General features: G+C 67.8%; 2 protein-coding genes across 2 annotated transcripts in view; both read left to right on the plus strand.

Moving 5' to 3' along the window:
- Positions 1-364, plus strand: part of CRIP1 (cysteine rich protein 1) — a 7,953-nt gene extending 7,589 nt beyond the window's left edge. Inside the window, exons 4-5 of the mRNA XM_059374192.1 lie at positions 92-138; positions 237-364. Of these exons, the coding sequence (XP_059230175.1) occupies positions 92-132 (41 nt within the window). The 3' untranslated portion in view covers positions 133-138; positions 237-364. The remainder of the gene's footprint in view (positions 1-91; positions 139-236) is intronic.
- Positions 365-2,027: 1,663 nt separating this feature from the next.
- Positions 2,028-10,662, plus strand: TEDC1 (tubulin epsilon and delta complex 1). Its single transcript, XM_059374194.1, has 8 exons — positions 2,028-2,427; positions 2,515-2,593; positions 2,992-3,194; positions 3,710-3,865; positions 5,068-5,166; positions 7,367-7,453; positions 7,821-7,988; positions 8,897-10,662. The coding sequence occupies exons 1-8, from the start codon at positions 2,287-2,289 to the stop codon at positions 9,215-9,217; spliced, it is 1,254 nt and encodes a 417-aa protein (XP_059230177.1). The 5' UTR covers positions 2,028-2,286; the 3' UTR covers positions 9,218-10,662.
- Positions 10,663-11,436: the final 774 nt, after the last annotated feature.

Raw genomic sequence — 11,436 nt, forward strand, 5'->3', positions numbered from 1 at the left:
CCCCCCCCCCCCCCCCCCCCCCCCCCGCAGCCTGCCCTGAAGGTGTGGTTCCCCGGGCCACCCCTAACCTGCCTCCTCTTTTTTCCTGCAGGTTTTGGGCGGGGTGGAGCTGAGAGTCACACTTTCAAGTAAACCCAGGTACCAGCCCAAACCATCAGGCCTTCGGGATGGTCCCCTCACTCCCGGGGGAGGTCTGACTGCTCTCTGGGTCTGCATTCACCTTTCTCTCTGCGCAGGTCATGGGAACACTGTCCCCGGCTGCCCACCGGGCCACTGCCCCTCCAGGCTGATTGCAGGCCTTATCCTCAGGCAACCGGGACCCTCTGTCGACTCCCATGCCCTCAATAAAGTTGAACACTCAGAAGCCTTGGCTACGTGTGCAGAGGACGGGGAGAGGATTTGGGGGGGCATGGTGGTGGGGAGCTGCCGCTGGCTGCTGTGATGGCTCTTCCTACCGCACCTGGCCTTGTGGCTCACTGCCCTGCGGGGTGCTGTGCTGGGGGCCTCCCAGCCTGAAGCTTCCTCTACAAGACAAGTGGCTGGCCACCCAGGAAGGGCCACGCTGGCTCCAAGCTCTAGCTCCCAGCCTAGTAAATGCTGCAGCCTCCGGAGGTTGTGGGATCAGTCCAAGGGAGGGTCTACAGGTCAGCGGGGACGGTGAGGCCTAGGAGCTGGTGGGTGGTGGTCACAGGGTGAACCAGCTGTGCTCACCCTGGTTCCGTTTTTGAGCAGCTCTGGGGGAGTTGTGGTGAGGCGTCCTGCTTGCTCTCTCCACTTCCTGCCCCACCCTTGCCCCCATTACCACCCGCCCTGACGGAACAGGCCAGCCATGTTCCTGCACGGGCATGAACTTAGACACCCCTCGGCTCCCGCCCCCCACGCCGCACAGAGCAGCCAGCCACCAAATGGCGAACTTGACTGTCTGGGCAGTGGATAGTTGGGGGCTTTCTGGAAACTCCCAGGTCAATTCCAGCAGTACCTGCAGACTAGGCCACACGCAGAGCCCTCCCCATTCCCTCCTGGCCATTCGGCCTCCAGCCCCGGCAGAGGGCCACCCCTCCCAGGCCTCAGCCTTCTCCAGCGTTTTGCAGGCCTGAGCTGGACAGTCTGGTGTGGGGAGGGCTCCTCAAGGGCCACCTGTAGGGTGGGGGAAGGTTACTGGGGGGCTTGCAGAACTCGGGCAGGGTGGAAGACCGGGGTGGGAGGGGACAGACCGTGCCCAAGCGAGGCGCGGGCTTCCCCGTGGACCCTGGGAGGGTGGGGGCTGGGGGCGTCGCGCCAGCGCGCGGGGTCGGGGTGCGCAGGAAGAGCTGCACCCGGTGCTGGGAGGGGCAGCGCCGAACGAGGCCGCGGAGGCTCCTGCCTCCTCCGGGTTCTGGGGCCTAGCGGGCAGCTCGCAGCCGGGACGCGTGCGGCGCGGATCGCCGGCGGCCAGAGCGGGTGGGTCAGGGCTGTGGTCTTTATTCTGGCGTCGGCAGAGCGGGCTGCGGGGACCAGGCCGGGCCGAGCGGAAGGGGGCGCTGGAGGCGGGGACCGGGGCCTCCTGCGTGGGAGCCGGCGGTGCCGGAGCCGAGGGCGGGCGACGGTGAGGACCGCGGCGGGGGCGCGGGGACCCGCCGGGACGCGCTTCCTTGCAGGCGTGGCCACGGCCGCCGCGCGGAGGGGCGCGTGGGCCGCCGGCTCGGGCCGCTCCGCCGCCAGGAGGTGGGATTTACCCGCCGCACGTTCAGAACCGGCCCGCGCGGGCCGCCGGCTCTAGCCGGGGCGCGGGGCTCTCAGGCGGGGGCGCTGCCGTTCGGGGCGGACGCGCCGCCTCCCTGTCCGCGCGCGCTGTCGGACTCCGGGGCCGCGGCCGCCGGGGACCCGCCAGACCGCGGCGCGGGGCCGGGCTTGGGAGCGGAGGCGCCGTCCGCTCCCCGAGGGAGCCCCTGGCGCGCCAGCCCGGCCGGGCTTCGCGGAGGCGGAGGGGCTCGGGAGCGCGCGGCCGCGGACGCACGCGCGGTCGCTCCGCGGCCTCCGGCGCGAGGCTGGGCGGGGCGCTGGGGGGCGGGGCCTGAGCGAGGCGGGTCCGCGCGCTTGGGCCCCAGGGCGGACCCCGCGGAGCTCTCGACGTCAATTGGCCCGTGCCGCCCCGGAACGGCCTCCGCACTGGACAGGACAGACATCACTCAAAGGCCCCGGTGCCGCTCACTGGGCCGGCGCTGGAGGCGTGTCCCCGCCCGCTCGGGGACCGGGCGAGTGCCCAGCGCGGCGGCCGCGGCGCGCTCTCCGAGGGAAGCCGGCTGCATGGGGCGGCGGCGGCGCCGTGGGGGCCGGGAGCACGCGGTCGGGGCCCTGCCCGAGGCCATCGCCGCTCTGAGTCAGACGCTGCCCGCCGGGCCCAGCCCCGAGATCTTCCGCCGCGCCAAGTTCGACCGTCCGGAGGCGGTGAGGCCCAGGGGGCGGGGGCCGGGGGCCCGGGCGGACGCAGGGAGGCGGCCGGCCCCGCCGAACGCCGCTCTTTGGTTCCCCCAGGCCCCGGCGCTCTGGCAGCTGCTCTTCCGCGCGCTCTCGCCGCCGGCGGCCGCCGGCGCCCGGGCTTCCCCTGCCCTCGGTAAGCCCCGCCTTCCCCGTAAGGTCCGCCCACTCACCGCGGGTCCACCTGCTCGCGGAAGCCCCGCCCCAGTTATCCCCACCCCCACGGTAAACCACGCCCCCGAGGGCCGGCTCTATCCACTCACAAACCCTGTGCCTGGGCCCGCCTCCTGTAAAGTCCACTCCCGGTTAGCCCCGCCTCCCGGGTAAGAACCCGCCCCTACGGGCCCTGGCCCCGCCCCCTCCACCTGCTCGGGCAAAGCCCCGCCCGCCTCATGAGCCCCGCCCCCATTAGCTCTGATCCCCTCACCCTGTGCTGTGAGTATGGATTGTTCCCTCCAAACATGGCCTCTTCTTGGGGGTCGTGCCGGGTCTCCCCGTGGGCGGCCCCCTGAGCAGGCGGTCCTCCATCCCTAGGGGCCCAAGTCCGCCTGGTGAAGTCGGCGCTGTGCTCCCAGGGCTACCCCAGGCGGGTGCTGGCCCAGCTCCCCGAGGACGGCTCCCAGGGCAGCCGTGAGCTTCTGCTGGCGCTGGCCTGGCTGCTGGCCCGTGGGCCCCTGCTGGAACACCTGCTGGCCCGGACTCGCGTGTGGCTGGGTGATGAGATACCCCTGTGCCAGGTGCGTATGCCTGGAGGGGGCTGGGGGCTGGGGGCTGGCAGTCCCTGGTGTGCGGGCCTGGGCCAGCCCTCAGGTCGGCCCTGGGAGGGTCCGCATTTCCCCTCCCTGCTCCCGCCTGCTCACTGGCCCTCCTTCTGGGTAGGGTAGCGTGTGTGCTCATAGGGTGTGACCCCCAAGTCTTTTTTTTTTTTTTTTTAAGATTTTAAAAAATTATTTATTTGACAGGCAGAGATCACAAGGGGAGAGGCAGGCAGAGAGAGAGGGGGAAGCAGGCTCACCGCCGAGCAGAGAGCCCGATGTGGGGCTCCATCCCAGGACCCTGGGATCATGACCTGAGCTGAAGGCAGAGGCTTTAACCCACTGAGCCAGCCAGGTCCCCCCCCCCCCACGCCAAGTCTCCTCTTGGCAGCCCTGGGGGCCCTTGGCTGTCCCTCCAGGAGCCTCTTTTTTTCTGTCTCCCTTGGGGTCTCCACAGGGAATATGGGAGCAGGGTGTGACTCTTGTGCCCTCTTCAGTATGAAGCCCCGGCCAATCCTGGCCCACCTGCACCCTGCCAAGAAGCAGACGGCCCTGTGGACATACGCCACTTGCAGTGGCTGATGGGAAAGCTGCGCTTCCGGTGGCGAGACCTGATCACCAGTCAGCAAGAGCTGTGTGCCCTTCTGGGCAAGGTATTGTCCCCTGAGGACTGTCTACCCAGGGGCACTTACTCTCTGTGCTACAGGCTGTTGGCTGCCTCTCTCTGCCCGAGGCCTATCCATCCAGTCTGGAGCCTGGCCTTGGGCTGCTTGGGGCCCAGGCCTGGCTGGGAGCTGACCCGTTGGGCACTGCCCTGCAGTGGCCCAGAACCTGAGCCCAGGGCTTCAGATGGTCCAGGAGGGGTCCTAGGGCAGGTGGAGTTGGGCATTCCTTAGGCAGTGAGTCGTGGATCGGGGAGCCTGTGGGGTTGGCTTTCCTGGTTTCAGAAGTCATCAGAGCCCTCAGGCTCTGTCTCTGAGAAGAAATGGGTTCTGGGCCCTGGGGGAGCCGCTCCTGCCTGGGCCTGTTTCTGGAACCAAGGTACCTCTTCCTTCTCCCACATCCTGGGTGTAGGCTGATGGGCAGTAGGCAGCTTCTTTAGGGTTCCTGAGGGCAGGTAAGGCACAGCTTTGGGGGCACAGGTGCCTCGTACAGGTGTAGTACAAAGTCCAGGTTGAGAGGTGGCTGGGCAGGGAGGCTCGGACTCCCACCAGCAAAGGGCTCCTCCATGCTGGGCCCCCCACTCTGTACCTCTGCACCCTGGACCTGTGCACCTCTGCACCCCTGCGGAAGGCCTTTTGCTCCTTCAGTCCTTCTTGGAACCTGTGTCTCTCTTTCTTGGCTCAAGCTTCACTTGCTTGTCCTGGCTGGGACATGGCTAACCATGGCTATCATGGTTAACCTCCGTGATGCCTTCTGGTCTCACCTTGCCGGGAAGCCTTCCCTGCCCCCCAGACCCAAACAGTCACTCTGTGTCCCCACCACTGGTTCCACTGGACCACCTAGCCTGTCCAGAGGCTGTTTCTCCCACCACATGGACCTGGCAGTTGATGAGCTTAGGGAGAAGCAGGGGTGCTCCATTCCATCCCCACCACACTCCTGGGAACTCTGTGGGATGGGGAAGCTGTAGGCGGGACCGCCCAGTGCCCCTCCCCCTGCAGGGACCTCCTGGAGGGCCTTGGCCTGCGCTCCAGCAGTGCTGACTACTATCCTAAGCCTGACCCTGGCCTGCCCTGGAGCACCTTGACGAGGCGTGGCCAATTTCCTTGCCTATAAGGGAGGCTCCAAAAACCTCCCTCGGTGCTTGGAGAAGCGCCTCTTCCACCTCACCTGGGGTTCTCACTGCCTGTTTCAGATCCACTCCTATACTCGCGGCTGCCACAGTGACCGCGGCCTTGACCACCTGTCTGTTGCTGAGATCGAGCTGCTCAGGGACCCAGAGGGTGGCCGGCAGGTGAGGGCTGGTGTGCGTTGGTACCATAGGAGTGCAAAGCAGTGAGGTGGTGGGGGTTGAGGTGGGGAGGGACCTGAGGAGGAGGACCCAGCTGCCCAGCTTTGAGCCTGGGTGATTGCCCAACTTGCCATCTTGCTGGTGTGGGGAGCAGGAACGTCCTCAAGGCCTTCCCCAGCTCCCTAGACCGTCCAGTGGTGCAGGAATCTAGACCAGCTGCTGTGTGTATATGTGGCTGGGCATGGTTAGGGCCCCAGGGGCACAGGTATCTAGGCTGGGCTGGCAGCTGGGTCGGGGGGAGGGCGCTCTGGAATCACGGAAGACTGCTCAAGGGTTCAGGCTCATAGGGTAGGTGCCTGGCGTGCAGGGGTCATCTGGCAATTGAGGTGGTGGGAGGAGGGTCTAGCATGCCCCACACTTGGCTGAGTTTCTTTTCAGGAGACGGCATTTTGTCTTGGTTGTCTCCTTCCCTTGGGCTGCATGTCCAGGGAGTCCTGGGACAGGCCCAGGGCTGGCTGTCGCTTGAGGGCTGAGCTCTGGCACTTGGCATTGTCCAGCCTGGGGGACACTTGGCCAGGCAGGAGGGCGGACGCTCAGGGCTGGAGTGGCCCCTCTTTTCAGGTCCCGCAGATCCTTGCTCTGGAGTCATGTGCTCCCTTTTGTGGGGTTGGGGTAGCCACCTGGGTTGTCTCCCAGGCCTGCGTCCCCGGCCAGTCCCTGGCTGGCCCTGCTCAGGCGGGCTGCACTGGTCCCTGAGGGTGCAGAGGCAGTGTCTCTGCGACCCGAGGTGCCCTTAGCTATGTCCCCTTCTATGGGTGACTCAGCGAGGCCCAGGCTTCCTGCCCTTGGGCCCCCGCCCCCAGGCTGGAGCAGAGCAGAAGCTGCACCAGCCCAGCCAGCTGTTGCCTGGGGCTCCGGCCTCTGTGTTGTGGGGGCTGTGGGGCTCCCCCTTGCCTCTGAGTCTGGGCTGTGTTGGTGCCGCAGGACGGCAGACAGCTCGAGGTGGATGGGGGTCACGGGTGGCTTCCTTCCAAGGTTTCTGGAGGGGGAGCTGGCAGAAGCCTGGGCCAGTGTACCCAGAGGGCCTGCACTCTTGGGACGGGTCCCAGAAGCTTCCGGAGTGATCTACGGTCGCTGCGCGAGGCCAGGCGTGCTGCGGACTAGCTGGGCAGTGAGCGTGCGTGCTTCCTGGCTGCGGCTGTGGCCTTCTTACGTCCCGGTGCCTGGCCACAGGGCAGCAGGATGGAGCAGGGGGGTGTGGGGTGTCTCAGGAGGCTCTAGCACTGAGCCTGAAAGTCGGAGGGCAGAGGCGACTGTTGCCTCTTCCTGTTGTGCTGCCTCCCTTTCCTGAAGCTGGGAAGGAGGGAGCACGTGGGGACTGGAACTGTGCACACGCTCGCGTGTGGCCTGCACCCTCCCCGTGTCTCCGCGCTCCCTGAGACCCACGGGTGGTCCTCTCTGTCGGTGAGCCTCCGAGCCACGCGTGCCTGTTGTGCAGGGTGTGGTGGTTGGGCAGAGCTCTTAGCTGGCCCCTGTCTTGGCCCCAGAACATGCTGCTGGGTTCCCAGGAAGCCCAGCATCTCTGTCTTCTAGAAGGAGCAGTGCCTGAGGCCAGTGTTGGCTGCTGCGTTCACAGAGGAGTCGTAGCAGGAAGGAGCCTGTGGCTTCCTGGTGGGGGTGGCGGGTGGGGGGTGGGGTGGGGCTGGGGGAGGCCTGCACTGGACCTCCGCAGGGCTGAGTGGGCCCTCTGGTGGTGGGACTGGCAGGAGCTAGAACACATGGCCATCCCGGGACCCCGGTGTCTGGCTGGGGTCTGCACGTTTGGGGCTGAGCCAGGTGGGTTGGGGGGTTCCCCCAGGAAGGGTTCCCTTCCCCAGAGCCTGGCAGTCTCCCCATCCTGGGCCTTCCTCCTCTGCCTGCGTCTCAGGTGCAGCCCCCAGTTAGTGAGGGGCGTGGGGCAGAGGTCCTGAGTCAAAGGTCCTTGTTGTCAGCACCTGGCCCTATGGGGGCCCACCTTTGGGGCCAGTGTGGGGCCCACAGGTGTGGTCGGCCTGGTGGTCCCTGGCAGTGGGGCTGCCCTGCAGGGCGGGTGGCTGATGGGAGTGACCGGCTTGGGGGCAGAAGAGACATGATGGTTGTGTGGCCGGTGCTGGGGGTCCCAGTGGGGTTCTGACCTGGCCACGGTTTGTGGTTTGCTTTGCAGCTGCTTCAGAGGCTGGAGAGTGAGAACACACGCCTGGAGGCCGCCCTGGAGTGGCGGCGTCGGGAGCTGGTCTTCTGGCAGTGGATGGTGCGCCTGGCTCCCCGCCCTTCCCTGAGCCTTGACCACAGCAGCCCAGGGCGGGGCGGTCAGCTGTGCGCTTCCCAGACAGGAGGAGACGGGAGGTCCCGTACACATACACAGCCTCGCAGCTCGCGTTAGGACCCGGCTTGCCCTGAGTCGGGGCCTTCCGAGATGTCTGTCTGTCCCCACAAGTCTGGCCTTCGTGCCTCCCTGGCCTCGCGGCCTGCGGGCTTGATCGGTGGCTGTCTGGAGTGGGGTGCAGGGGGCCGCTGCCCGCAGGCCTCTGCCCTTCTGTCCCCTCTGGCTGTGGGCCGGGCTGTGCTAACGAGGCTGGGGCTCGCTGGCTGCCTCTTACTTGGGTCTCTCTCTGCAGGATACGGTCCTGGGCAGCTGCCCCCTGGAAGCCTCACCGGCCACGTTTCTGCCCAGGGACCCCGCGTCGGGACCTGGCGAGTTGGAGCTGGTGGCCCGGGAGCTACAGAGCCTGCATGGGGAGTTGCAGGGGGCTGCGGAGCCCCGGCGGGCGGCCTGGGAGGCCAAGGTGGGGGCCTGGGGCAGACACGGGGAGCGGTGACACAGCCCTCGTGAAAGTCCTGCGGTTGAAGGCTGGGAGGCAGGGCAGACTGCAGCAGCCCTGGAGGGTGGTGGCCGGAGGCGTCCCGCTGTCCCGGCCCCCAGCCGCAGCCCCGTCCGCGTGCGGCAATGCTCTCCACGAGCGGGACCAGCCACGGTCCCTTCGTGGTTCCTAAAGCGTCTCGGTGGAACTCGTGGGCACACTTTCCCCCCAAAGCCTGTAGGGCCGCATGAAGAGCAGCCCGCAGCCCTTTGCCTCTGCTGTGGTGGCCGCAGGAGCGTGGCCCGTGCTGACAGGCATCTCACAAGCGGTCTGCCGCCGCGCAAGGCTTTGGACCAGAGCCCACTGAGGGCCGCACCTTGGGGACACAGCCTCTTCTCAGTCCCCCACCCCACAGAGCCTCTGGATGGGCCCGCCTGGAGGGTCAGAAGTGGCCTCCACAGGCCGTGTCCCCTCGGGCCAGCCTGCCGCACGGTCCCCATCCTGGGAGCGCTGGGCCCGGGGAGGCCACTTGAGCAGAGGACTGGGTGTGGGGGGCCGACACTGACCCTGGTGGGGTGGGTAGGTGGGTGGGGGGTCTGTGCTCGGCTCTGAGCGGGCCGAGGGGGCCTTGGTGATCTGTGGAGTGGGTCGCGCCTGCAGCTGCCGGCCCTGTCCCCAGGGCCCCTCCACGGGCTCAGGTGCTCCATGTAAGGGCTGGAGGGGCCGGCACGGTGGTCGGCCCCCTTCCCAGGAGGAGTCGGATCTGGGCTGTCCGCCCTTCTCAGGGCGCTGCTGGGGGTTGGTGCTGGGGCCGAGGGGGCTCAAAGCCTGTGACCGGGGCCGGTGCGGCTGCCCCCGCCTCAGGACCTCCCCCTTCCCCCCTCCCCGTGCAGGCTGGAGGCTGCGGGCCAGAGTGGAGCGCTGCGCAGCGGGCCACACAGGAGGCTGTGGGACAGGACCTGGCCGCTCTGCAGCGGGCCTGGGAGCAAGGTGGGGCCCCGGCGCAGCCCCACAGGCCCTGCAGGCTGAAGAGGGTCGCCAGAGCCGCGGAGGGCCCAGGCCTGCGGGCTGCCGAGCTGACTGGGGCGCTGAGGACCCGGGAAAGCCGCCTGGAGGCTGCACTGGGCCGGCTGCAGACACGGTGTCGGCAGGAGCTGGCCAGGCTGGCGGGAGCTGAGCCCGGCCTCATCTGGATCCTGCCGCCGGGTCGCTGAGGGCACGGGGCCGTGTCCTGCTGGAGGGGCACGGGCCCTGACGCCCTGAGCAGCCTCGGAGGAGCAGGTTTCCGGTGGCCCCAGGGATGCTGCAGACACGACCCCTTGGGCTTCTTGCCCTAAACTCTGGCCCATCCCTGCTTTGGGACATAGTGGAGGCAGACAGGACAGGTGTCTGGCGTTCAGGATCAAGAGAGTGTGCAGAAATAGGCTGTAGAGGCTTCCCTGCAGGGGTGAGGCCCTGTCCTGGTCCCCCTCAGCCAGCCCTCCAGGTTCCCGTCTGGGGAGGGTCAGATCTGTGCTCAGGCCCAGGAAACGGGACCCTGGGTAGTGAGGCCCAAAGGGGGGCTAGTCCTGGGCTGCCCTGGAGCTGGAGGGTCAGGCACAGCCTGAAGCACGGACTGGGCCTCAGGGTCCTGGAGGAGCGGACGGCCCTGGAGGTCTCATCCACACTGTGTCCCACCTTGTGCCCGGGCCTGGTGTGTGTGCGTGTGTTGGGCAGGGATGCTGGCCGGGAGCCTGGGGATGGGGGATGCTGTTCCTTTCCTGGGGGCGGTGCTGGGGGTGAGGGGGAGGCCACTGTGGACAGAGGGGGCTTTGTTCGTGGGACTGTTCGGGGAGCTGGGCTCGGCCCTGACAAAGAGCCATCTGTCTGGGTGATGTGCCCCCAGCTCGCCGGAACAGGCCCCCTCCATCCCAGGGGCTCAGCCTTTCGCACCCCTCACCCAGCAGGCACAGACGGCCTTGCCCTGCCCCTCAGCCGGGACAGCTGAACCCCAGCCCGCTGCTAGGCAGGTGCTGGGCCTGTCGGCTGCTGCCAGCCGGGTCGGGCCCGAGGACGCTCTCACATCCTGGTCCCCACGGGACGTTCGCTCGTTGGCTTTGCCCGCTTGGCCGGGCTGTGCTGGAGCACCGCGCTGGTCTCGGCCCCCCCAACCCGGCCCTCATCCCTCGGGGGGACACCCGGTGCTCCCTCTGCACTGGTCAGACCAGGCAGACTGGTCAGGAGGGCATTCCTGACCCTCTCCTCACGGGCCTGGCCCCTGCAGTCTCTGGGCCGGGGCCCTTCCCTCCCACCACAGCCCCCTTCCAGCCCTTTGTCAGAGTTCCAGCTGTGGTCCAGGGCTCACAGGGCCTCGACCATCTGCCCGTCGTCCTCTGAGTGTGTGGAGTCCCTTTTGGACTCTCTGCAGCCGACCCCTCTGCCTGCCATGCTCTCAGCTGACCTGACCGCCGGTGGGACCCTCCTCATCTGGGAAGCAAGCCCTCTCAAAGGTCCCTGCCTTCTGGGGACTGCCCTTGAGCCAGGACCCCCGTTGGCCCCTGGGAGCTCAATGTGTAGAAGCCAGAGGCACGCTCAGTTCTACGGGGCTGCCCGTGGTCAGACTGATCTGTGGATCCAATACAAGCCCGCTCAAAACCCCGGTCGTGTCTGTGTGACTTTGCTGTGGATGTGGGGGCACGTGGCTGGGTCCGGCCCGCAGAGGCCCAGCCTGGGCAGGGGAAGCGAGCGGGAGTGCTCTGCAGGCTCAGTGGCTGGCGGGAGGTGTCCGGAGAACTAGCGAGGCCCGTCCCCTCCCCTGGGGCCGCAGTCTGACACTCCCTGCCTCCCTGTGGGGACCGGACAGGTCCACAGGCCCGAGGCAGCCTCTGGAGCAGACGCAGGTGCCTGCGGAGCTCACTACGCCAGGCGGCCTGGCTGGGCTGGTGGGGGACAGCGGCGGACAGTGGGGTCCAGCGGGGGGCTGTGGGGTCCAGCGGGGGGCAGCAAGGCCGTGGGGGGAGTGCGGGCCCACGGGGGGGCGGGGCTGCTCTGGGCAGGCAGGTGTCTGAGGACGGCACGGGGGAGCCCAGGTGCCCCAGGGAGACGGGACATTTCGTGCAGCTGTAGGGGTGAAGACCCCGCACTCCGTGACCCCCACCGACCTGCTGCTCCGAGGGCCCCAGGGAGACACGGAGAGACGCGCCGCAGCAGAACCCTCTGTGACGTGGTGACCTGTGAGGACGTGTGGAGGAGACAGAGGCAGGAGCCCTGGGGAAGAGGGATCGGGGTTATAATGTGTCCCGGCCCGCAGGGTAGACACAGGCCGGGCTTGACCCAACACGGGGAGCAGTCCCCGCCCCGCAGCCACGCTGCCCGCTAACCCCGCGCGACTGCGCTCACCGTGCCCCCTCCGTCCCTGGGCAGACACCTGCTTGCGCTTGCCCTTTGCCCAACG

Source organism: Mustela nigripes, chromosome 13 (assembly GCF_022355385.1).
Source record: "Mustela nigripes isolate SB6536 chromosome 13, MUSNIG.SB6536, whole genome shotgun sequence".
Taxonomy (NCBI): domain Eukaryota; kingdom Metazoa; phylum Chordata; class Mammalia; order Carnivora; family Mustelidae; genus Mustela; species Mustela nigripes.

Excerpts from the sequence above, each read along its gene's own strand:
- TEDC1 (XM_059374194.1), top strand. The coding sequence starts at position 2,287 with ATGGGGCGGCGGCGGCGCCGTGGGGGCCGGGAGCACGCGGTCGGGGCC. Across the intron at positions 2,428-2,514 it reads AGTTCGACCGTCCGGAGGCG|GCCCCGGCGCTCTGGCAGCT; the intron begins GTGAGGCCCAGG and ends TGGTTCCCCCAG. Across the intron at positions 3,866-5,067 it reads TGTGTGCCCTTCTGGGCAAG|ATCCACTCCTATACTCGCGG; the intron begins GTATTGTCCCCT and ends TGCCTGTTTCAG.